Source organism: Capricornis sumatraensis, chromosome 11, assembly GCF_032405125.1.
Source record: "Capricornis sumatraensis isolate serow.1 chromosome 11, serow.2, whole genome shotgun sequence".
In the NCBI taxonomy this organism is placed as follows: domain Eukaryota; kingdom Metazoa; phylum Chordata; class Mammalia; order Artiodactyla; family Bovidae; genus Capricornis; species Capricornis sumatraensis.
The window spans coordinates 83,095,725-83,121,545 of NC_091079.1; the positions used below are offsets into that span (position 1 = coordinate 83,095,725).

The 25,821-nt window shown below is 40.8% G+C and overlaps 2 protein-coding genes across 2 annotated transcripts; one reads left to right on the plus strand and one right to left on the minus strand.

Annotated features, from left to right (window-relative positions):
• Window positions 1–334: 334 nt before the first annotated feature.
• Window positions 335–2,935, minus strand: POLR2K (RNA polymerase II, I and III subunit K). Its single transcript, XM_068983963.1, has 4 exons — window positions 2,889–2,935; window positions 2,049–2,117; window positions 1,608–1,700; window positions 335–941 (listed from the first exon to the last, which is right to left on the minus strand). The coding sequence occupies exons 2-4, from the start codon at window positions 2,107–2,109 to the stop codon at window positions 919–921; spliced, it is 177 nt and encodes a 58-aa protein (XP_068840064.1). The 5' UTR covers window positions 2,110–2,117; window positions 2,889–2,935; the 3' UTR covers window positions 335–918.
• Window positions 2,936–11,224: 8,289 nt separating this feature from the next.
• On the plus strand, window positions 11,225–24,654 carry FBXO43 (F-box protein 43). Its single transcript, XM_068983436.1, is given in 8 exon segments — window positions 11,225–11,355; window positions 12,494–13,108; window positions 13,466–13,526; window positions 13,528–13,537; window positions 15,636–17,118; window positions 19,467–19,569; window positions 24,094–24,300; window positions 24,406–24,654. Coding segments are annotated over 8 exon segments (2,859 nt in total).
• The last annotated feature ends 1,167 nt before the right edge of the window (window positions 24,655–25,821 follow it).

Genomic DNA, 25,821 nt, shown 5'->3' on the forward strand with positions numbered 1-25,821 from the left:
AAAATCTCGAGTATGGTAGTGCTATATAGCACATAATGAACTTACAGAACTTAGTATTTAAGGATGGCAGTAAAAATAACAGGTACTTCTTTTAAATGGCACAGATAATTCTCTGAATGTTCGAGGCACACAAAGCTATCAATGAAGTTTATCTAATTGAATCCTGGAACAGATGGAGTATCTCAGTATCCATATTCCTAGTTATCAAAGCAAAAGCTTTAAACATTCATCCAATAATTAAGTGTAAACCAACTTTTTTAATAGGTGAAAGCAGAATTTTTTGTTTACTTTAATGAATAATTACAATTGGGAAACCACACCTGCCTTAACAGTCTGCTTCATCCACTTTACTTGGGATTGATTTTGTCTTGCAGAAAGCAACCATCAAAATTTCTTTTCCCTTGCCCAAGATTTTAAAAAGTCAACCATTACATATAAATACAGAAAGCCTATGCCAAGTTAACAAATGAAAACTGTAACTCAAAATGAGGTATGCACATTGACAGTAAGTGCACTGGTATACTCTATACAAAAGCTGGAGAGTTTACAAACAATTGGTGATGGAAAACAGAGGTTTCCTAAGAACTTACTTAATCAGACCTTTAAAAAGCCCCAGAAAACTTCATTTTTAACAAGGGTCCCAGATGATTCCAGGTTTTGCTTAAAGTGTAGTTTGGGAAACATTTTTAACCTCCACTGAGTGTCAGATTACATATACAATAAAATTAAAATACAAACCATGTAACTGAATGAAAAATAATATCTTTATATAAGCTATTAACAGATATCTAAATACAATATGGTTTTTTAAAATGAAATGTGTATATAATTGTATTCATAAAGTACACTAATCAAAATCTATACAACATTAACAACAAATCCAAATAAAAATGAAGATATTCCTCCAAATTTCATGTTTCACCGAGCATCAAAAACCACCACTGTAATATACCAAGTTAAGGACATAAAAAGGTACATTAAAATTAAAATTTTAGTACTTCCAAGTCACTTTCTCTTTGCAATAATCTATTTATTTAATCTAAAACATTAGTCATTTTAGATTTAAGTTAATCTAAAATGCACAAAGAATAAAATTCACTATCTACTATGATGAGAAGTGAACTAAAAAATAAACTATTTTAATTATTAGCTCTCTTTCCGTGATAGAGACCAATGCACCAAGAAACTAAAGCAGTGTTAAAAGCAATAATTTACTGTTCTAAAAAATACTGTCAGTTATTACATAACAATTTACTCTGTCTTTCAACTAATTCATAAGTCTCACTTTTTCCATTAGGTAGCATAAAAACACTATTTAGTTCCCCTTGTATAATTTAGTTTGTTCATAAACTGAAGCTCAGGAATGAGTACTTATATAGAACTGCTGAAAAATACACTTATGAAAGCCAAAATCAACTAGTATTTAGATTACTTGGTATATGTCTACACACCGAAGTATTGTCAAAGAAAATGATAAACATTTTTTTTTTGGTGTAGTAATCAAAGTTGTTACCATTTTCACAAGTAATTAGTCTTTGACTATCAAACCAGGCGTTATTCTTCACTTGCTCCCATCTCATACCTAAGAAGCACAGTTAAAAGGATACATCTTTTAGTCCTTTTCTTGTACATTATTCTGTATCCACATTCTCTGCATCGGATTGGATCCCTTGATTTTATTTCATTTTCTGTGTGACATTCTAGAAACGAAAACACATTCATTTATTCAATGCCTAAAAGAGAAATTATTACAGACAAGCAAATTATCTTGACCATATTTTTCATCCAACACACTAAAATACACTCAATCTCAAGGATGTGTTGCTATTATCAGTAAGCTAAAGGAGAGAGAAAAAAAGAGTGGTGGGCAAGGCACTTTTCCTAGAAGAGGAAATGAAAAGTTAATGAGAGGATTTTTTTTTTAAAGATTGCTAAAGCTGTTCAGCTTTCTAACTTTAAAGATGAACGACTCACTTAAGTCAAAGACAAATGCACAATTCTTTTTTTTAAAACCGAGTTTAAATACTCTTACTTTGTGTTATTCTTACCTCCACAGATATAGATCATCGGCTGCTGCTTTGGGGGTTGAACGTCCTTCTGGGTGTCCATTGTTGTCCCTGAAATCGGAGACTCAAATATTTAATATCTCAAAACGGGGCCCTCACAAATCCAACCAGGAATCATTTTTCCGAGGGCAAGCTAAAAAGGTCCCAATTCCTAGTCGGTACTTTGTTTCAAATCCTATGGCTGGGTCTAAAGGACGAAACAAAAAAAACGCGTTGTGCATTTGCCCCCAAATTGGACTCTTATTTTACAGATGAAAGAAGTCAGGTTTAGGGAAGTTCATTTGGGCAGGATTACTCAGCAGCAATGCAGGAGGCCCGGGTTCGATCACGGGGTCGGGAAGATCCCTGGGGTAAAGAATCGCAACCCACTACAGTATTCTTGACTGGAGAATTCCACGGACAGAGGAGTCTGGCAGGCTACAGTCCATGGGGTCGCGAAGAGTGGGACACGACTGAGCGACTAACACACTCAGTTGCAGAATCAGAGAGATTTAGATCTGATTGCAAAGCCCGCGTCTTCATTTAACACGTTATATTTTTCCAAAATTTAGCAGGAGATTGTAAAAGAAAAAGAAAAATTACCTCTCTCGACAGGAGAACGCGCGAACCAAAGAGAAGAATAAATAACTCCCCAAAGCTAGTCAACAGTTAAACAGGGAAACAACCCAACAGCTAAACAGGCAAAAAACTAAAAGTATCGACTCTATCCCCAGCCTCTCCCAACTCTAACCCTTACACTAGACCTCTTTAGACCTTACTGTCTTTTCAGTTTGGGACCAAATTTCCCACCCTCAAATCCCAAACCTTCAACTTCCTACTCACGTAACACGGAGAAATCTTTAGGCCTCTAGAAACAAATTCCGACTCCCCTCTGACCCGCCGCCAACTTCCGGCGCTTGCTTCTGACGTATCGGAGTCTCCGCCCCTTCCGTAGTCTCCGCCCCTTCCGCTCCGGGCGTGGCTGAGGAACCTGGATTGAGCAGAAGCGGGTGAAGCGGATGCTTTCGTGTTTCCGAGTCCAGTGGAAAGTGCTTGTTTCGCTCCTAGCTGTTTTCATTTTTCAGGGAAGCAAAGCATTTTAGCAGCCTTTCACGTCCAAGGAGGTTTGTCTCTCTGATAAGTGAAGTCTGCAGAAAGGAACATTTTTCTAGGCGGGCAGAGGGTTAGAAGAGAAACCCCAGTGAAGTGCTCGTGGAATACTAGGCTGACCGTTACTCCAAGGAACGTAGAAGAATCGGCTCCACCGCGGATATCCACGTCGAAAAGCCCTTTTCAGACTACGTGTTTCGAATCGTTTGCTATTTGTGCCGGGGCAGTGGAGCACCCCCTCGGTCGCTATCTTTCATATAATTTCGTTTTTGCTTTTCGACCCTTTCTCTCCTAGGAGCTCGTTCTCTGACTCACACATTTTACTTGTGGGCAGGTACGTCAGTTGCTCCCACTTAAAGCTAAGGGATTTAGGTAGTGGTAGCTGTCCACTGTGGAGAAGGCAATGGCACCCCACTCCAGTACTCTTGCCTGGAAAATCCCATGGACGGAGGAGCCTGGTAGGCTGCAGTCCATGGGGTCGCTAAGAGTCGGACACGACTGAGCGACTTCTTTCACTTTTCACTTTGATGCATTGGAGAAGGAAATGACAACCCACTCCAGTGTTCTTGGCTAGAGAATCCCAGGGATGGCGGAGCCTGGTGGGCTGCCATCTCTGGAGTCGCACAGGGTCGGACACGACTGAAGCGACTTAGCAGCAGCAGCTGTCCACTGACCCTCCTTCTGTCCCCTGGATTCATTCCTCCTTAGAAGAACAAGACGACGACCAGTGAGGCCGTATGCTTTCAAAGGTCAAAATTTTAATGAAATTGAACAGTTGGGTTCGCAACCTTTGCTTTTTTTTTTTTTTTCCACAGTAATAGCTTACGGTGAACGATGTCGGATTTGTGGTCTCTGAAGATTTAGCATGGGCATCAGGAACCAGGCTTCAAACGCTCAGAACTTTGTGTGGCAGAAGTCTCATTACAGTGAAAAAGGACGGAAAGCTTCTAACGTAGACATCAGAAGAGGGGATGGAGAGTGCCCCCCTCCCTAGTCTTAGCAAGGGAGCTATATACTTTTTCAGTTGGTTGTTACAGTAAATCAAAAGAATGTCTCAGGGTTGTAAAGGTCTTACCAGATCCATTCCCACAACTTACATTTTAAAATAATGGGATAACATTTTTAAAATAATGGGCTTCCTTTGTGGCTCAGACAGTAAAGAATCCGCCTGCAATGTGGGAGACCTGGGTTCGATCCCTGTGTTGGGAAGATCCCTTGGAGAAGGGAAAGCTACACATTCCAATATTCTGGCCTGGAGAATTCAGGCCATGGGGTAGCAAAGAGTCCTGATAGGACTGAGCAACTTTCACTTTCACCAGAAAGATCTTACCAGACCCACTCCCACCACATACATTTTAAGATGACAGGATAGTCAGAAGGTTCTTAAGGAGGAACATGTCCTCCAACAGGATACATTGTTGTTTTATAATCATTGGTAAAGAGTTTAAGGAAAAACATACCTTGAGCAAGATGAGTTGTGTAATTATTAGCTCTGGGCTTAAAGAAAAAAAACATTTTATGTGACTATGTTGAAGGAATGTAGGAAAGAAACGTTTGTCCTTTTCTCCTCCTTGAGAGCCCCAGACCCCTTTCTCTTCCCCTACCTCCTCTTCCCCCCCTCCTCCCCCTCTTCCCCCCCTCCTCCCCCTCCTGAATCAACCTACCTAAGAATTAGCACTCTCAACAGCAAATATTTATGTCAGAAAGGGGAAGAAGAAAATGAAGTTATTAAATTTAGAAAATAAACAGTTGTTAATAACTATTGTAGTTAATCTGAGAAGCAGGTTTCTTTCTCCGCAACATCTACTACTTTGGTTTCTTATTGATAGTGAAAGTCACTCGTGTCCAACTCTGCAATGCTATGGACTGTACAGTCCATGGAATTCTCCAGGCCAGAATACTGTAGTGGGTAGTCTTTCCCTTCTCCAGAAGATCTTCCCAACCCAAGGATTGAACCCAAGTCTCCCACATTGCAGGTGGATTCTTTACCAGCTGAACCCACGTCTCCCATTTTGCAAGTGGATTCTTTACCAGCTGAGTCACAGAGGAAGCCCAAGAATACTGGAGTGGGTACCCTAACCCTTCTCCAGCGGATCTTCCCAACTCAGGAATTAAACCAGGGTCTCCTGCATTGCAGGCAGATTCTTTACCAACTGAGCTATAAGGGAAGCCTCTATTGGTTTTTTATTAAGCAGGCTCTATTGCTTTTCTCTCTCCCATCCAGCAACCTGGGAACATTGAGCCTGACCTTTCATTTCCAAGAGTTAATTGGTTGCACCTCCACAGACCAACTTGGGACTTGACTTTCTGGGTTTTCCTAGAGGCCAATTTTTAAATATACAGGAAACACAGTGGAGTATCCTGCTTCTTCATTGTTCAGTTCAGTCGCTCAGTCATGTCCAACTCTTTGTGACCCCATAAACTGCAGCACACAAGGCTTCCTTGTCCTTCACCAACTCCTGCAGCTTGCTCAAACTCATGTTATTGAGTCGGTGATGCCATCCAACCGTCTCATCCTCTGTCATCCCCTTCTCCTCCTGCCTTCAATCTTTCCCAGCATCAGAGTGTCAGTCCTCCAATGAATATTCAAGACTGATTTCCTTTAGGATGGACTGGTTTGATCTCCTTGCAGTCCAAGAGATTCTCAAGAGCCTTCTCCAATACCACAGTTCAAAAGCATCAATTCTTTGGCACTCAGCTTTCTTTATAGTCCAACTCTCACATCCATACATGACTCCTGGAAAAACCATAGCTTTGACTAGATGGACCTTTGTTAGCAAAGTAATGTCTCTGCTTATTAATACACTGTCTAGGTTAGTCACAGCTTTTCTTCCAAGGAGCAATTGTCTTTTAATTTCATGGCTGCATTCACCATCTGCAGTGATTTTGGAGCCCAAGAAATAAAAGTTTGTCACTGTTTCCATTGTTTCCCCATCTATTTGCCATGAAGTGACGGGACCAGATGCCATAATCTTAGTTTCTTGAATGTTGAGTTTTAAACCGGTTTTTTCACTCTCCTTTTTCACTTTCATCAAGAGACTCTTTAGTTCCTCTTTGCTTTCTGCCATAAAGGTGGCGTCATTTGCATATCTGGGATTATTGATATTTCTCCCTGCAATCTAGATTCCAGCTTGTGCATCAGCATTTCACCTGATGTACTCTGCATATAAGGTAAATAAACAAGATGAAACTATGCAGTTTCTTCCTCCACAGACAGGCTAAGGTAGAACATAAATATTTTTTATCCGCAGCTGTCTTACAAAGTACCTCCCCTCTTAGCCAAAGGGAAGAGGTAACTCAATAGAGCGCTGAAGAATTGATGCTTTTGAACTGTGGTGTTGGAGAAGACTCTTCAGAGTCCCTTGGACTGCAAGGAGATCAAGCCAGTCCATCCTAAAGGAAATCAGTCCTGAATATTTATCAAAAAGACTGATGCTGAAGCTGAAACTCCAATACTTTTGCCATCTGATGCAAAGAATCAACTCATTTGAAAAGACTCTGATGCTGGGAAAGATTGTAGGTGGGAGGAGAAGGGGATGACAGAGGATGAGATGGTTGGATGGTGTCATCAACGTGATGGACATGAGTTTGAGCAAGCTCGGGGAGTTGGTGATGGACAGGGAAGCCTGGTGTGCTGGAGTCCATGGGGTAGCAAAGAGTCAGACATGACTGATCAACTGAACTGACTGAAGAAATATTAGGTAAAACTATTGTCATCATAAGAGAAAGGTTATGGAGTGATCCAGAAAGTGTATCTTTGTGCCTGTTTAAAAACAAAAATTGTTTTTTGAGAGGCAGGGCCCACATCACACAGCATGGAGAATCTTAGTTCCGTAACCAGGGACCAAAAATGTGTCTGCTGCACTAGAAACACCAATTCTTAATAACTGGACTGCCTGGAAGAGTATAACTTTAGTTATTGCAAACTGACTTGGATTCTGATTCTGCAGCTTGAGGTATTAAGATAATGGATCCTCAAAAATGGATCAACACATGCAGAATAGAAATGATTCCTGGGACCCTACAGAGGGGTAGGATAAAGAATTTCTGTCAAGGCTAGTTCCCAGCCCAACATTCCCTTTCCTATCTGCAAGAATCAGTAATTTTAGGATCATTCTGAACCATGGTCAGTAGATGCTGTTACAGCTAACTTTTCTTGAGCCTTTACTTTGTGCCAGACATCACTGCATTGCCCTATCCTAATGAACATATTAGTGAAAGTGCTGCACTCAATATGTCAGCAAATTTGGAAAACTCAGCAGTGGCCACAGGACTGGAAAAGGTCAGTTTTCATTCCAATCCCAAAGAAAGGCAATGCCAAAGAATGCTCAAACTACCACACAATTGCATTCATCTCACATGCTAGTAAAGTAATGCTCAAAATTCTCCAAGCCAGGCTTCAGCAATACATGAACCATGAACTTCGAGTTGTTCAAGCTGGTTTTAGAAAAGGCAGAGGAACCAGAGATCAAATTGCCAACATTCACTGGATCATCCTAGAAGCAAGAGAGTTCCAGAAAAACATCTATTTCTGCTTTCTTGACTATGCCAAAGCCTTTGACTGTGTGGATCACAATAAACTGTGGAAAATTCTGAAAGAGATGGGAATACCAGACCACCTGACCTGCCTCCTGAGAAATCTGTATGCAGGTCAGGAAGCAACAGTTAGAAGTGGACATGGAACAACAGACTGGTTCCAAATGGGGAAAGGAGTACATCAAGGCTGTATGTTGTCACCCTGCTTATTTAACTTATGTGCAGAGTACATCATGAGAAATGCTGAGCTGGAAGAAGCACAAGCTGGAATCAAGATTCCTGGGAGAAATATCAATAACCTCAGATATGCAGATGACACCACCCTTATGGAAGAAAGTAAAGAAGAACTAAAGAGCCTCTTGATGAAAGTGAAAGTGGAGAGTGAAAAAGTTGGCTTAAAGCTCAACATTCAGAAAACTAAGATCATGGCATCTGGTCCCATCACTTCATGGGAAATAGATAGGGAAACAGTGGAAACAGTGTCAGACTTTATTTTTTTGGGCTCCAAAATCACTGCAGATGGTGACTGCAGCCATGAAATTAAAAGACGCTTACTCCTTGGAAGAAAAGTTGTGACCAACCTAGGCAGCATATTCAAAAGCAGAGACATTACTTTGTCAACAAAGGTCTCTCTAGTCAAGGCTATGGTTTTTCCAGTGGTCATGAATGGATGTGAGAGTTGGACTATAAAGAGCGCTGAGCACAGAAGAATTGATGCTTTTGAACTGTGGTGTTGGAGAAGACTCTTGAGAGTCCCTTGGACTGCCAGGAGATCCAACCAGTCCATCCTAAGGGAAATCGGTCCTGGGTGTTCATTGGAAGAACTGATGTTAAAGCTGAAACTCCAGTATTTTGGCCACCTAATGCAAAGAGCTGACTCATTTGAACCGACACTGATGTTGGAAAAGATTGAAGGCAGGAGGGGAAGGGGACAACAGAGGATGAGATGGTTAGATGGCATCACCTACTCGATGGACATGAGTTTGGGTAAACTCTGGGAGTTGGTGATGGACAGGGAGGCCTGGCGTGCTGTGGTTCATGGGGTTGCAAAGAGTCAGACATGACTGAGCGACTGAACTGAACTGAACTGAATGAACATATTTGTCTTGTGATCTTGAATACTAGTGCTTTTAAATCCTTATAGTGTGGTTATGGAGATACATGTTGCTATTTTTCTCCCCTGAATATCTGTTTTCCTTTTCCTTGATCATATTCATTTAAGTATACTGCATAGCTTGAATATCATGGTGATGGAAAACCTTTCATTATGTATTCCTGGATAGTTTCCAAAAGAAGCATTAGATCAGTGGAAAACATTTGGGTTTTAGAGTTCTGAGGTCAGTAACAAGATTACAGCCAATCCAGAAAGGGAAGAGAAGAGGCCAAATACTGTGATGGGTAAATAATAGGAAAATATAGCTCAGTGGCTTAAATTTGGGCTATATGAGTAAAGCTAGGGCAAGCTAACATGTAACCAGGTGTCTTTTGCCCCCCCCTTTTTTGGATGAGGAGTGGTATTAAAAATACCCTTTGACTATCTAAAGGAGTTATGGTGTACTCTTTTACTCTTCAGTTGGAACAAAAGAAAAATTAACTACAGAAAGAGAAAAGGCCAGTGTTTAAATGGTGTTTGGGGGTGTGTGGATTTTAACCACAGAACAAATTCCCTTCCCTTTTTACATTACAGTGGAGTGTGATGCAGACCTTAAAACATGTAACCAAAAAGGAATTTATTTCTTTTTGACTGCTCTGGGTCTTCATTGCTTTGCGAGGGCTTTTTCTAGTTGTAGCAAGTGGGGCTACTCTTTTTTGGGGTATGTGGGTTTCTCACTGCGGTGGTTTCTCTTGTGGAGCACAGGCTCTAGGGTGCACAGCCTTCAGTAGTTGCTGCATGCATGCTCAGTAGTTGTGGTGCATGAGCTTAGTTGCCCTGCGGCATTTGGGATCTTCTTAAACCAGGGATCAAACCTGGGTCCCCTGCATTGACAGGTAGATTCTTAACCATTGGACCATCCCAGGGAAGTTCCAGTAATATGGTATTATAGAAGGTGATATATGATATGGAGAAAATTCAGCAGAGGAGGATAGCAAGTGCTGGGCAGGGAGAGGCAAAATAGAGCCTGGATTGTAATAGAGACTTGTTTGAGGACCTAGAAAGAACACTCCTCCCTCTACCTGAATGTGTGACTGAGGCTTCAGGAAGGTGCCATCTTGAAAATGTGTAATTTACCAGTTCCTTACCGTAAGTCCTACTGGTACCTCATACTTAACCTTGAACTAAATTCATCTTACTTTCTCCCAAACTTGTGCTCTGTTCCTCATTCCCCTGCTCCAGACAGCTGGTTCTGCTGACTGAGTCGGGTCTAGGTTCTTCTCCACACCCACTATGTTCCAGAGTAATACAGTAGATTCCAGTGCCCCTCTCACCTCCCTTCTTTCTGTCCTCCACTCTGCCACCAGAGTGGTCCTTCTAAAATGCTCTGCATTGCTGAGAGGATAAACTTCAGACTCTTAACATGCATCCAAAACTCTCCATGGCTTGACTTCTTCCCCTTGTCAAGAATTTTCTTTGCCCTTTCCTGGAACGAGTCAGTTTTCAGCTATAACAAGTTATTTACAGTTTCTGTAATGTGCCCCCATTGTTTCAATTCTCCTGCTCTTGCACATTTTGTTTTGAGTTTAGAATCACCTGCTCTCTTGAAAGATGTCACTCGTCCTTCAAATTCCACCTCATATATCAGAGTGTGTGCTTCCATTTCAAAGGGCATGGGTTTGATCTCTGGTTTCAGAAATAAGATCCCACATGCTGTGCGGGTGAAGCCAAAAGATAAATACATAAAAGCATATCACAGTCTTTGTATAGTCAGCCCTGCCGCTCTTCTTCTATAGCGTTAGTTGACCTTTTTGTGTTACTGCCATTCCTCTACTATAGCATTTATACCAGCTAGCCGTAACTGCGTCTTTCCATCTTTGTTTTCCCAGTACCTAGCCCAGTAATTTGGAGAAGGAAATGGCAATCCGCTCCAGTATTCTTGCCTGGAGAATCCCAGGGACAGAGGAGCCTGGTGGGCTGCCACCTATGGGGTTGCACCGAGTTGGACATGACTGAAGCGACTTAGCAGCAGCAGCAGCAGCCCAGTAACTGGCACATTGAAAGAAAGTGAAAGTCAAAGTCACTCAGTCGTATCTGACTTTGTGAACCCATGGACTAAACAGTCCATGGAATTCTCCAGGCCAGAATACTGGAGTAGGTAGCCTTTCCCTTCTTCAGGGGATCTTCCCAACCCAGGGATTGAACCCAGATCTCCCACATTGCAGGTGGATTCTTTGCCAGCTGAGCCAGGAGGGAAGCCCAAGAATACTGGAGTGGGTAGCCTATCCCTTCTCCAGCAGATCTTCTCCACCCAGGAATTGAACTGGGGTCTCCTGCATTGCAGACAGATTCTTTACCAACTGAGCTATGAGGGAAGCCCTCATTTGGCACATAGTCAAAGCTTAATAATTGTTAGTGAGTCTGATTTTTTTTTTAATATATGGCATTTAGAATATCGAAGGGGCATCCAGATGGAGAAGTTCTGTGTCGGAGGAGAGTGGTAGCAGTGGCTGTAACTGACTTTAAAGTAATGCTTTTAACTCCTAATCCGAATTATGTAAGCACAGAATGGTAAAGTAAGAAAAATGTTATGTAGGACGCCCCATGTAGGGAATAAACAGAGGAAAAGAAGACAGAAAAAAAAAAGAGAGAGATTAGAAAGAAACTGCTAAGAGCAGAGGATGGAGCCTGGCACATAAAATATCCCTTTTTAGATGTCTTTTTTTTTTTTAAGCATAATCTAGTCTACAGATGCTGTAACCAAGTTAGTCATACCTTTCAGATCTTATCCTGTGTGTATCTGTACTTCTAAAGGATGGCATTCGGTTTGTAACCTGCTTTTCACGCTTCATTTCATCGCTGGAAACATCTTCAAGTGAACGTTCTCCTACATTATTTTTAATAGCATCCCACAGTAGGACCTATTGGATTTCCTAGATGGCGCTAGCGGTAAAGAATCCGCCTGCCAGTGCAAGAGACATGAGATGCCAGTGCGATCCCTGGGTCGGGAATCCCCATGGACAGAGGAGCCCGGTGGGCTACAGTCAGTCCGTAGGGTCGCAAAGAGTCGGACACGACTAAAGCAACCTAGCACCCATGGCGCCTAGGACCTGTTAACCTTTCTATACAGTGCTGCCCGAAGTTAAAACGGAGGTGGGGGTGGTGGGGGTTGTGCGGGGGGGGGGGAGGGGCGGGGAGCGGGGATGGGGGTGGTGGTGGGTGGGATGGGGGGCGGGAGGTGGGGGGTGCGTGAGAAAGAGCCTACCAAATTAGAAAGCCCTAGGTGCCTCAGAGGGGCTTTCCAGGTGGCGCTAGTGGTAAAGAGGGCTTCACTTGTGGCTGTGGTTTAAGAATCTGCCCGCAACGCGGGAGACCTCAGTTCGATCCCTGGGTTGGGAAGATCCCTTGGAGAAGGGAAAGGCTACCCACTCCAGGATTCTGGCCTGGAGGATTCCATGGTCTGCATAGTCCATGGGGTTGCAAAGAGTCGGACACGACTGAGCGATTTCCACTCACTCACTCAGTGGTAAAGAACCCGCCTGCCAATACAGGAGACTTAGGAGACGCGGGTTCGATCCCTGGGTCGGGAAGATGCCCTGGAGAAGGGAAAGGCTACCCACTCCAGGGTTCTCGTCTGGAGAATCCCATGGATGGAGGAGCCTGAAGGGCTAGAGTCTGCGGGGTCACAGTGTGTCTGACACAACTGAAGCGGTTTAGCACGCACGCGGGTGCCTCGGTGCGGTGGGGGCGCGGAGGGCTGGAAAGCAGAGGCGGAGCTCCCGGGCGCAAGCAGGGCCGGGGGTCTGCGGGGTCGCGGGGCGGCGGCCGGCGGGAGGAAGGGGCGGCGCGGCGCGGCGCGGGGCGGGGCGGTTACTCAGGGCGGGGCGGTTACTCAGGGCGGGCAGTTCAAACCGAAGGAGGGAAAAGGCGGCGGCCCCACGCGGAGCCGGCGTGGAGGTTGCCATAGCCGAGCATCCCTGGGGACGAGGCCGCGGCTCCTCGGCGGCGCTCGGGCGGCTGCCGCCCACACATCCCCGCCCGGCGCGTCGGCGCGGTGGGCGCGGCCGCCCCGGGGCCCCCAGGTGGGCGGGAGCGGGGACGCCAGGTGTGTGAGGGCGGCCGGCCCCTGGGCGGCCGCTGCCCCGCGCCCGCTCAGCTTCCCAGGGGCCGCGACGAGAGAGGCGCCCCGACGCGGTTCGCCTTCCTCTCGCTCTGGTTCCAGGCGACGCCGGCCCATCCTCTTCCCGTCGGCGGCTTCCTGGGGCCCTGGGGCCGGCCTCCCTCCGCCAGCCCGGCCTGGGGAGGGTCCGCGGACCGACGAGCGGCCTGGTTGACGCCCCCGGGGGAGACCGTTAACCAGCCACCCGCCGACGGCACCTCGCGCAGGACGCGACCGCGCAGCAGCTGACCCTGCGTGGTCAGAGAGCCGAATTGGGGCCGTTTTCCTCCGTCCCGAGACTAGCTGGAGCACACAGAGATATGACAATTTCTGTTGTCTGGAAAGCTGGGGGGAATTCAAAGTGATTTAGGTCTTTTAAAGCGTTAGAAAATAATCCCGATAGCACGTACTTGAGGTATCCTTCAAATCTTAGCCGGCATCGTGCTGCTACTGCACGTTTCCATTAATTGTTCAAAATTAGTTGTCTCTTTAAGTGGTATTACTTTGGCGTGAATTTTAAAGGCAAAGTGAGAAATTTCCTTTATCGGAAGCCTACGTAACGTTGGCGTCTAAGAACTCAAGATTTTACTGATGGTAAGATGTTGCACTTTAACAAATGAAGGAAATTCGGTTTTAATTACTTTAAGTACTTCATTGAGTTAACCAGTGTTTTTGTTTTTGCCTTTTTAAAGAGCACTATAGAGATGTGTGTTCTTTATCAGGAGCTTGGTTTTAAAAAATGAATATTGAAGAGGCTTGTTTGTTTCATCAGTGAACTGTTGAATCAGTGAAACTGAGCAAGTCAACCGGCATTCCACGATTTTGCATAAATACTTTTGAAGTTTGAAAAACCACGTTTTGAGACCAGTGTCTTGGGTTGAAAATGATGAAAAAAAAAAAGATGACACCAGAGAAAGCACGGTGGAAGAAATTTCAAATGGGTAGATGAACAAAAGGAAAATCGGAAGTTTTTTGTATGTCTAAAGCAAGTGGTCTATGGTTTTTAGCGGGGAGAGGATTTTATTTGCATCCCTGCTTTTGTTTCCATCAATTTGCCTCTCAGGTTCCCAAATTCGAGCATGGTGAGACACCTAGTGGTGAAGTAGAAGAATAGTTACATTTGTTTTAATTTTAAAAAGTTTTAAAAAGGCTCAGACCTAACTTTACCAAATGACATGAGAGAAAATGTTACTTAATAAAGTGATTTTCGGAGAGTAGGAAACATTCGTGTGTGGAGGTGTAATTTGAAAACAAAAATTGTTTTAAAATATGAAATACAGAAAGCAAAATTTGATCATCTTGGCTGGTAAGCAGGTACAGAAGAGACCAGTGATTGTCACAATCTGAGGGAATCTAAGTCAGAAGAGAACATGTGTGAGATTTACCAAAATAGAATATAGGTTTTAAAAGTTGAAAAACACTTACTTTGCCCAGTAATAATGATCATTATACCACAAAGAAACAATTTGGTTTTTTGGTTAGAATAGCAATTAAAAAAAAATGTATTCACTTACATGTTTAACTGGAACTTAGGCATAAATAACTTTCCCATTATATTCAACTAACAATATATCTTCCCAGGATCTTTTAAATAGAGAATCATGTATTCGGTCTGGAGAAAACTTTAAAAGAATGACAGTTTTCTTCATGTCCTTTGAATAATCTGGAGAAATAACTTTCTTATACTTTAAGATTTAATTCAAGTTTCGAAAAGTTTAAGATTTAATTCAAGTTCTAAAAAGGAATGCAGTGATACTGTTGAAAACCTTTAAGAGTTTCCTTAAAAAGAGTTTCCTTAAAGTGTTTCCTTAAAGTTAAATGTTTCCTAGTGTCCTTCCTTACAAATATAATACTGAATCACACTTCTCTAAGTAATGTACTTAAATTCTTTATTTTCAATTTAAGAATATTATAAAGGGTGGGTTCCTGAGTAGAAAATATTTACCAGATGAGACACGAATGAGTATAACTTTCCAGGTTTGAGATGGCCTGTGGAGCTTTGGTTCATTTTGGTTAGCTCAAGAATATGTTACTAATTTATCAGTGAGCCAAAGAGCCTTTGCAAAGGTGAAAGCCTTGGAATTCAGACCTTGTGAATGGTCAGAAAGACCAGGTTTCTGAGACAAGCCCATGTTACAAGTATGAGTAACATTATCCTAGAGTTGCTTTGCTGAATTGCTGTTTTATAGTGGCTGCACTCACTTGACCAGTGGTCAAAATCAGCATATAGTTTTTTTTTAAGCATCTTTATTTACATTACAGAACTCAGAAAGGAAATATCCACTTGACTAAATATAGGCCAGCACAAATAAGTTAGAATGTTGGAACTACAATAATGTACTTTAGCACTGTAAAAATTATAAGGTAATACAATCATCTAAAAATTATGCCATGATATTTTTTTTTCCTCAAGCATAGTTAATGAAAATATCTGTGCACAGTGCCTAGACTATGCTTAGTCAGGTAATCTGTGAACATTTATATCCTGGAAAATTTGGTTTTTATGATGTTGAAACACTGTTGTAAGCAAGATATACAGGAGTATAGAGCAGAGGAGATTTGTTTTTTTAAAGTAACTTTTTTTATTGCCATACAATTTTCCATAATCATCTGTGCTCATAACAAGTATTTTGGTATTAGCTGCCAGGCTATTAATTTCAAAGGAAGAATAAAATTTGTTTTCACTTTGTAGAAACAGAGCTTTGGAAGATGTCAGAAAGGCATTCAGGTGAAGCCGGCACTGGAGCAGGAAATGAAGTCGACTCTCCTATTGTCAGGCTCAAGTCCTCCAGCTTTGGAGACCTTTGTTCCACATCTTCTTTTCAAGATAGTGGCTACAGTGAGCTGTTAAAATCGTCCAGCTTTGATAATACAGATAAAGAATTATTTGGAAAGAAAGAAAGAGGCTCAACATTGATCCACGAATATCCTGAAACTTCAAGTTTGGCCTTAACCCATAGTTTAGAGTCTCCCACTCAAAGAAAGAGATTTGTCTTCCTCAGGAAGGAAAATGATAAAACCCCAGACCTTTGTGAAACTCCTAAAGTCAGTGGAAAAAAACATTTGCTGCGCAGAAGATTGGACATATCTTTCTCTCTTCTAGACAGGGATGTTGAATCACAAAGCAGTTCCCTTGAAAGCAGTACAAGCCAAGTTCCCAATTTAGAAAAAAATATTCCAAGCAGTGCTTCAGGTTTTCCAAGGCAAGATACTTTGAGTTCTTCAGTTACTAGCACTTTGAGAACAGAAGAAGTAACTTCCAGCAGTCAAAAATTGAGACTTAATTTTTCTCAACAGAAGACTTCCACAGTGGATGATTCCAAAGATGACTGTGGCCTATTTGAAGTTGAATGTATATCTCCGATTCAGGGCAGTAATTTTAAAGACTCTATCACACATGACTTCAGTGACAGCAGTCTATGTATTAATAATGAGAATACATATCCTGAACTTCTGGGCTCTTCTGTTGGTGGAACAAGCTGTAGAACAGATGAGAACATATTTGTGACTCCAATCAGTAATCTTTTACCAAGTGTTAAATTTAGTGCAAGTCGAAGATTTTCTCCTTCAGCTGGAGTGAGACGCAATATTTCGACCCCTGAAGACAGCGGTTTCAACTCACTTTGCTTGGATAAATCAGAAGATCCCCTATCTGAGCAAGAGGGCTCTTTCCAAGAACTACTTCAGAAACATAAGGGTTCTCTCAAAGTCAGGGACACCATAAAAAAGTCGAGGCGTCTTGGAAGATTGAGAAGACTGTCCACCCTTCGGGAGCAAGGCTCACAATCTGAGACAGAAGAAGAAAACCAGACCTACCTCTCTAGCTCTGAATCAACACCAGCGACCGCTTCAGACATTTCAGAGAGCCAACCGAGCAGTGACAATAAGAGTGAAGATTTAAGCTTTAAGAATTTATCAAAGACCCCAGCCTTGCAATTAGTGCATGAGCTTTTTATGAAAAGCAAAAGGAAAAGATTCCAGCAAAACGGTGCACATGAATTGTTAGAAGAAAGGGACGGGGGAAAAATAGCTGTACTACAGCGTGTACTTGCAGGACTGATTGGCAAGAAAATGGGTATAGAAAAGCTGGACATCTTAACAGAATTAAAGTACAGAAATCTAAAGCATGTTCTTGCTATGGTTTTAGATTCCTTGACTGCAGAAAGCCTATGTAGGTAAGATTTTTTTTTTTCTGGAATAAAACTGCCTTTTATCACTTTCTTTTTTTAAGGTGGAAAACTTTTCTGTTAGTTGAGTAGCTTTTTGAAATTTTTTTTATGATCTCTGTCTTGGTTACTTTATATTTTTTGAAAGATGGTTAAGTGAAATTCTTCAGTGTCAGAAATTTCAGTATCTTGAATGCTGCTTCATAAGTAAACAGAAACTGAGTCACATATATGGAAGTATTGAGGGTAGGAACTAGTTACAAGACTAAATTGAAACTGCTTATATTGGCAGTTTTGCAAAGTGCAGGACTATCAGAAGACAAGCCCCATCGGTATGCCAGGACCAGGAAGGAGAGAAGCCATGTAGAACAGGATTTCTGCAAGGTCATGGTTGAGGCAGGACAAACAAGAGAGTTAGTCAGTCTCTTTTTCCGTAGGTATATGTCAAGAGTTTGGTTCATCGAATCCTTATTCTTTTCTGGCTCCTACTTCTGTTGAAACCCTTCTTCACCTTTCCCCCATAAACTGCTGCTGCTGCTAAGTTGCTTCAGTTGTGTCCGACTCTGTGACCCCATACACGGCAGCCAACCAGGCTCCGCTGTCATAAACTAAGTGTAGGCTATTGCACAGAATTGTAGAATTTCATTGCTAGAAGTCTTCTGAAATGTCTAGTCCTTTCATGTATTTGTAGATGAGAAAACTGAGCTCTAGAGAAGTTAAGCGACCTGCCGGCAGTCACTCGAGGAGATAGGAATGGCTGCAGATTTATAACTGAGCCCTCTGATGTCTAAGCCCATATTTCCCCACAAACTCTTGTTGAGGTTTCAGTCCTTTCAGAATAGTCTTGGTCAGGAATGTCTTTGGTGTAACCCAAATAGGACAATAAGAAAGATTAATGACCTATATGTCTATGCCTTAAAAAACGTTCAAATGAGATAAATTATTTGTTTAAAAAATTAGGGATATGGCTATGATATAGGGATTTTGTTTTTACACGACCGAATATTTGGATACAGACTAGTTAAAACTTGGGTGACCCTTTTAGGTGCTCACTTGTGGGACAAGTGATATTCAGTCATATTGCAATGTAAGTGAAAGAGCACATTGCAATAATTGCCTTCCCTGCTCATCCCTCAAGATTTCTAGTATTTGCACTGCAGAGTGCATGTGTAACTTGGCAGTGCTTATTCTTGGAAATGTGAGAGACGGACTCAGTTGAAATAGCTGAGGTGAACACCCAACTATATACTGATGGTTCATTTCTTTTCCATTAATGAGTGACTTTTTGCTAGTTCCTCTCCATCTAATACAAGGTGCCTGTGTCAGCTTAGAGAGCCAATGGTAACTGAGATGGCTGGAAGGATAGTAGTGTTGACAACTTAGGTGTAACCTGGGGCCCTCCATAACCTTCTCTTAACCTCATTCACTTTTATTGATAAATAAGCACTCACTGGACATAAATTATGTTTTTTTCTTTAGCTGCTTTGTTCTCATAAACTTTGGTTTACAAAATAGAAACTTGTAGTGCTGCTCATAATAATATTTATTATAGCTGACCCTTGGACAACCAGAAAATAGGGGTGCTGACCCTCTGGTGTGCAGCCTAAAATTTAAAATCTTTGTATAATTTATAGGCAGCTCTCCACATCTGAGTTTCCTCTGTATCCGTGGTTTGGCATCCCTGGTTTCAGCTGACCAGGGACTGTGTAGTATTTACCGTGGAAAAAAATCCACATGTAAGTGGACCCACAGAGTTCAAACCCATGTTGTTCAGGTGTGTGCTTAGTCACTCAGTCATGTCTGACTGTTTGCAACCCAGTGGACTGTAGCCCACCACACTCCTCTGTCCATGGCATTTTTCCATGCAAGAATACTGATGTTGTTCAGGGGTGAGCTGTATCTGGCACTTAGTAGTTCCAAAACAGGATTGATTGTTTTTGTGTTTGTTTACTCAAAATGACAGATATTTGTTAAATACAATAATAGGAGAAATTTATATAATCTCTTGCACTGTAGCTGATAATCATTTGTGGCATGTCATGTTCCAAGTTTTAAATATTAGTGTTGCATGTAAGTTAAATCCTCTTAATCAGTCTCCAGTGGACTCACTTGGGTTTATATGAAACTGTTTTATTTCCTTAACCGTTTGTAAGATAGTAACCTATCAATATGATGCTGACGTATTTTAATAGGTCTTCTCTCACAGCTATGCAAATCAAGTCATATTTTTAATGTGAAATTTTAGCTTTAAATTAACTATCCAAAATCTTTATAAACAAGTTTCTCTTATTGTCATATGTAAAAAATGCTAATTCTGTGGCATATATACAATATAAGGACTGATCTTTTCGTTACAGTGTTTGGAAAGTGAGCAGAAATTGGCGCGAAATTATTGTTCAAGATAAAAAAGCAAATCGAAGGAGGAAATTACATATCACACAACTGAAAACAAATTCTGAGGTAATGTATATAATGCTATTCTAAAACATATTTGTATGAGTATCTGATAATCACATATGTCTGGACAACCTAATTTGGTTTTCCTGCTATTCTTTGGTCTTTCTCTTTATCAACATTCACTCGTAAGTTCTTTTTTATTCCTTTGGTCACACCACAGTCTTGCAGAATCTCAGTTCCCCCACCAGGGATTGAATGCCAGTGAAAGCCCAGAATGCTAACTACTAGGCCACCAGGGAACTCCCACATTCATAAACTCATTTCCCCCCGCCCCCAAACTCCATCTCTACCAAGTCCATAAATGGAGTGGACTAACTGAAATGAAGAACATCTTGCTGGGTTTTGTTGTTTAAGTATATATGCTGTTATCGGTATTTGATACCATTTTAATAGGATATGCCAGATCCTGTTCATAATTAGATATTGTTATAGCATTACCTATTCAGTCTTTTATGTGCTTCCCTAGTGGCTCAGCTGTAAAGAATCTGCTTGCAATGCAGAAGACCGCCTGCCAGCGTAGGAGACGCCTGTTTGACCCCTGGATTGGGAAGCTCCCCTGGAGATGGAAATGGCAACCCACTTGAGTATCCTTGCCTGGGAAATCCCAGGGACAGAGGAGCCTGGAGGGCTCCAGTCTATGGGGTTGCAAGAGTCGGACATGACTTAGTGACTAAATCATCCAGTCTTGATGTAGTATACTTGTAGTACACTCTACTCAAGTATAGTCTTGAGTAGATAGTATATGCCAGTTGCTCAGATTACCGTGGTGAATGTTTTTGACATGATCCCTGCTCTCTTGGAGCTTTACACCTAATATAAACAGGTGATTACAATACAGGTGTGTTAGAGGAAGCTCAGAGTTAGTTCTATTAGGACATTTAAAAGAAGTGTTTGATATTTGGGGATCAGGAGAAGGAAAAAATGCATCTCAGCTGAGACTCGAATAATGAGTTAGACGGGAAGGTTGTTTCAGCAGAGGGAATAGCAGGAGGTGAGTGAGCATGGCGGCTTAGTCCTTGTAAAGCGTCATGACCTTGCACTTTCTCAAAGATTTGAGGTCCAGCCCTGAAATTATAAGCAAATATCTGATGACTCGAGTACCCATATTTACTATGTATTCAACTTTTAGACCTTACTTAGGCATAAATACCAAGAGAAACTCAGAATTAACTTCCTTATTCTTATTCTAGTAAAAAGCATGTAATAACACAAGTAAACTCATACTTTGGCTAAATATAATTGAAATGAGGCATGTTGTGCTGTGCTTAGTCACTCAGTCGTGTCTGACTCTTTGCGACCCCACAGACTGTAGCCCACCAGGCTCCTCTGTCCATGGGGATTCTCCAGGCAAGAATACTGGAGTGGGTTGCCATACCCTCCTCCAGGGGATCTTCTGAACCCAGGGAGGGAACCCAGGTTTCCCGCAGTGCAGGCGGATTCTTTACCGCCTGAGCCTCCAGGGAAGTGAATCATAGAGTAAACAAATAGGAACACCCAGATAGATTGAGGGTTTTCTCATTCCAAGGAAATATTAGGGACTGCTGTTAGCTAAAGTATTGACTTTCTATTTCATTTGAAGGCAAGTTTATCTTCTCACCTATGATAATCCCTCACAAGCTACTTACTGCTGCAGCTGCTGGCTCTGGGAGCTTATAATATTGAAGATATTAATTGCCTTCTTAACATATCTTTTTAGAGTGGCACCCTACTGCTAAGGACAAACCAAAAAACAAATTTTTAAGCAAGTACCTATTAAGCTTTTAGCTTCATGCATTCCTTACATCCTATGTAAAAGAAACATTGGCAAGCCTTTGAGTAATTCTAGATAAAGTATTCTACCTTATATCCTACTTTTTAAAAAAACTTGGATTCCTAAAGAACTCTATTTTTTTCCTTGAGTTTTCCCCCTTATTTTGATTCGCTTTAAATTTTTAAAAAACTAAAAACAAGTATGTGGTTTAAAACATCAAATTGGACTTTGAAGCTTATAACAAAACATGTATTTTCCTGCTCTTCCTGCTCTTGATTCTTGCCTCATCAAGGCAATCAGTTTCAACTCTCTAGTTGTTCTTTTTCTTTTGATATTCACTTGCATATTTCTGAGTGGCGTGTCTTCACTGCTATTGCTTGTTTAGTTTTTTCTGTAGAGGAACTAGGTTAGTTCTCTAACGTCCCACTACTACCTGCCTACCCAGCTCTTCCTCTGAAGTCTTTTCTCCTAGTTTATGAATGTAATTACACCATCATTAGTGAATCAGGATTAGGTGCTGACATTATTAAGACTGCGTTGAGATTATTGTGACTTTTTGACAGCCGTAACATATAGTACAGTATGATTATACCTATTACACCTTTTTTCTTATATAACTTTTCCCCTCACAGTTAATAAGTTAATAATTGCCCAGTTTCTTTCTTTTTCCTCTCTTTCCCTTTCTCTCTCCTTCTCCTTCTCTCTCTCTTGCTCTTTCTTTCTTTTTAGTGTTTCTCTATACAGATGCCTGTCTCACCATCCGCCAGAACTGGAACTCTTCTCTGTGTAAGTCTGAATAAATCAGGTATTCTACCTGTTCCTTCTTTTCTTCAGAGACATCATTCCAGATGCCCTTTGCCCTCTTGTTCCCGAATGAACTGGCTGCTTTCTACCTGCACTATCCTAATGTATATCATTAACCAAAACAGAAAAATTATAAAACAAAGTTGTTTGATGGTTTTCCTCACATGTGTATAGTGTCACTGAAAGATCCTTACCTGTGAAAAATAAATGGCACACGCACCAGTTACGTGTAATAGGATCTCATTTTATCTGTTTGCCTTGCAGCAGTGAGAATGACTATAAAATTGGAATATTACACTATTTCCATCAAATTTCTTAATTTACTGTAGTCTTTACTGTTTACTTATAATCATGGAAATGAACAACAGTAAGAGACTCCCCTCTCACATTTAAATATTTTCTGGTATGGTGGGGGTGCCTATATTTTGAAAAATGTTGTTACTCATGAATATTTGCCTTTGTTGACTGCTAGACCTTACACTGTTCAGAGATAGTAAGCTCTGGGAGGATAGGGGTTAGACTGTTTTATTCACTGGGCACCTATTAGACGAAATCTTTGTTAAATGAATGAATGTTCTTCTATGGCTGAAATTCGCTTTGACAATATATCTCTATTCATTTTTTGGTGCATGCGTCATCACTGTATTTGCCCACTGCGTGGAAATCCAGTGGGTGTTTTCTTTTAGAGTACTCTTGTGTCATATGCTTCTCGCCTAGGTGGCAAATCATTTATAGGATGTAACATATTGAATCCTTGAGTAAGTTCAACTGTATTCATTCTAATTTCTAAAAACCAGTAGTCACCCATTACACATATGCCTATGTTGTTACGCTGTCAACTGCATAATTTTTCATGGCCAGCTAGCTTCATTCCTATACTTATCCTACTATCATGTCTCATGTTCTACCTCTTCCCCCTTTAGGAAACAATTCTGACAAAGGGAGGCTGTCAAGGTAGAGAAAACACAATGATAGGTGGACACTTGGGAAATTCACCTATAGTATATTTTATTTTAATAATTAGTTAAGAACGCCAGTTTGTTTAAAAAAAAAAAAACCTACAATGGTTTTTCTCATTTCCAACCTTAACAAAATAGAAGGCTATAAGTATTATTCACTGAAAATATTTCTTGGCTAACTATTTGAGTTGGAGAAGGAAATGGCAACCCACTCCAGTGTTCTTGCTTGGAGAATCCCAGGACGGCAGAGCCTGGTGGCTGCTGTCTATGGGGTCACACAGAGTTGGACACAACTGAAGCAACTTGGCAGCAACTATCTGAGTAATGTGGAAATCCATTTCAAATAAGAGATATTTTTTTCTCCTTTAAAAATATCAAAGCTGTTTAAACTCAAGTGTAAAAATGAATCAAGTTTTGCAAGTATTTGGTATTTGTAAAAGCCAGCCAAACAAATTGGGTTTCATGGTCTAACCAGGACCATTAATTTTCTGACATGCGGCTGAAGTAAGAAATCTTCACAGAATTCCATGATGTCCCATAGCAAATTTTGAAAAAATTTACCTCCTCTTTTACCTTGGGCTAAAAGGGGACTTGATAAACTCTGACCTGTGAGCCAAATCCTGTCCATCACCTGTGTTTTTATAATAAGTTTTATTGGAACAGCCCTGACCCTTCATTTACATATCTCTGTAGCTGTGTTTGCTAAAATGACAGTTGACTAGCTTGCAACTGTCTGGTCCTTTCCAGGAAAAATTTGCAAACTCATGCCTTAAACAGAAAAATAACCAATGATGCAAACTTAAAGCTAGCATTTATTGTTTCAACTTTGTATTTTTCTTTGACTTTTAAATGCTAGATAAGAGAATTTTTTTTTTTCTCTCTCTAAAAAGGAATGGTTTAGCAAGAAAATTCTAGTGGTGCAGAAATCACTTCCAAACATGTTACATGTGCATCTGAAACCTGTCCTGGAACTTTCGATATGGCAGTGTTGACCCCTCTTGTCTTTTACCACAGGGAGCTGTATTAAATGTTGAGGATGCCGCCACTCGGCTCCATCTGTTAAATCGATCAGCTTTAAGGTCTGTGCAAGCACAGGCTAGGACACCAGGTTTTCAGAAAGAACAAGCTTCAACATTTTCTCCTTGGGGAGAAGTTTTGACACCTATAGCAAGCTCTTCTGTTACTCACTTAAGTAGTAGTAAACAGGAAGAATATGTCAAGGTGAGTATTTATCATAAGTTATTAGGAGTAACTATTTACAGAGTTTGAAATAAAGCTGTCCTCTATGTGAAAATGGAAGATTTAGTGTGTGTGCTTTTACTGCAGGTTGCCAAAACACTTTTTATTGATGAAGCGTTAAAACCTTGCCCAAGGTGCCAGTCCCCTGCTAAGTACCAGCCTTATAAGAAAAGGGGGCTATGTAGCCGCACAGCCTGTGGCTTTGACTTTTGTGTGCTATGTTTGTGTGCTTATCATGGGTCTGAAGAATGTAGTAGAGGAGCAGCAAAGCCAAGAAATAGAAAAGATGTTCTTCCAGGAAGTGCCCAGAGTAAGCGGAATTTAAAACGCCTCTAAAGAGACTTTAAATATAAAAGAAGCATTCCCTCTGAGCAACATTTTGTGTGACTTAAAATTATGAGTATTTTGAAAGCATGCAAATCTCCCCATCAATGACAGATGATGATTTATTTCCTGTTTTGTATATATTATGATCCATGTCATTGTATGTTTTCTTTGAAGTAGTGAGTTTTGGAAAAATCTAATTTTACTATGTCGTTTTTATTCATTTTAATAACTTAGTGTTTTTAAATAAAGAATTTTTAGTGTTAAATGTATTTAACTGTTTCAGGTAAAATTTAAAAACTGTGCATTTCATCACTATGTGTTGAAATGTTCTTCACTAATCACTTTCAAAAATAGTTTTCCAGATAATATTAAAATTTTTGAACTTGAGACAGATGGCCTTATAGATTTCAAAATCTTTGAATATTTGACTGAAAATGAAATATAAATAAAATGTTTTCAGAAATTCTGTTGAGTTTACTCTATAATCTCAATCTTTCTCTTAATTTAGCAAGTGTCATATTTGGGCAGACTTCTGGTTAAATAAAATTTACTTAATATTGATAACTAAGCAGATTTAAAAAGTAGTTTATTAGATATATGTGGTTATTCCAGTGAGAGTTTTAGTGAATTAATAAATCCCCATAAGCCACACAGAAGTTTCTTTTACCTTGTTACATATGAAATTGTCAGTAGTGCAGTGTAGGAATCTGGAATCCTGCCTCTAATCCATCCAGAGGTACTTTGTTATTGTTCCATGTTCCGCAATCACACTGCCCCCTTTGTATGTCACATTTGTCATTTTGTGGTTACTCAATCCACTAGAATATAATATTTTATTTCACTCTGGTGGTGAAAAAGTAGATTTTACCATGTTTAGTTTTAGAGATAAATAATCTCCATGTGTTATTCTCTACTTAATGAACTGTTAAACAATTGAAGTTTAATTAAAAAAAAAATTCTGGCTTTAAATTTGGATGAGTATTTAAATTGATAATGAGTGAAAGAGTGTAAGGACTTAGTGCCGTGTATTTAAATGAATTTATAATAAAAATAAAACTTTGTGAAGACAAAAGATCAGAGTAGGAATTCAAAAGTTAATGAATGAAGCTAATTCCAAGCTTCTTATTGGTAGGTTTTACAGATGCAGTGAGGTCAAGGGGTTGGTAGGTTAACTGG

What these genes read in the sequence shown, in the direction of transcription:
- POLR2K (XM_068983963.1), bottom strand. Translation starts at nt 2,109, where the DNA reads ATGGACACCCAGAAGGACGTTCAACCCCCAAAGCAGCAGCCGATGATC. An exon ending in GATGATCTATATCTGTGGAG is followed by an intron (nt 1,701 to 2,048) that starts GTAAGAATAACA and finishes TTTCGTTTCTAG; the next exon opens with AATGTCACACAGAAAATGAA. An exon ending in CAAGAAAAGGACTAAAAGAT is followed by an intron (nt 942 to 1,607) that starts GTATCCTTTTAA and finishes GGTATATTACAG; the next exon opens with TGGTGGTTTTTGATGCTCGG.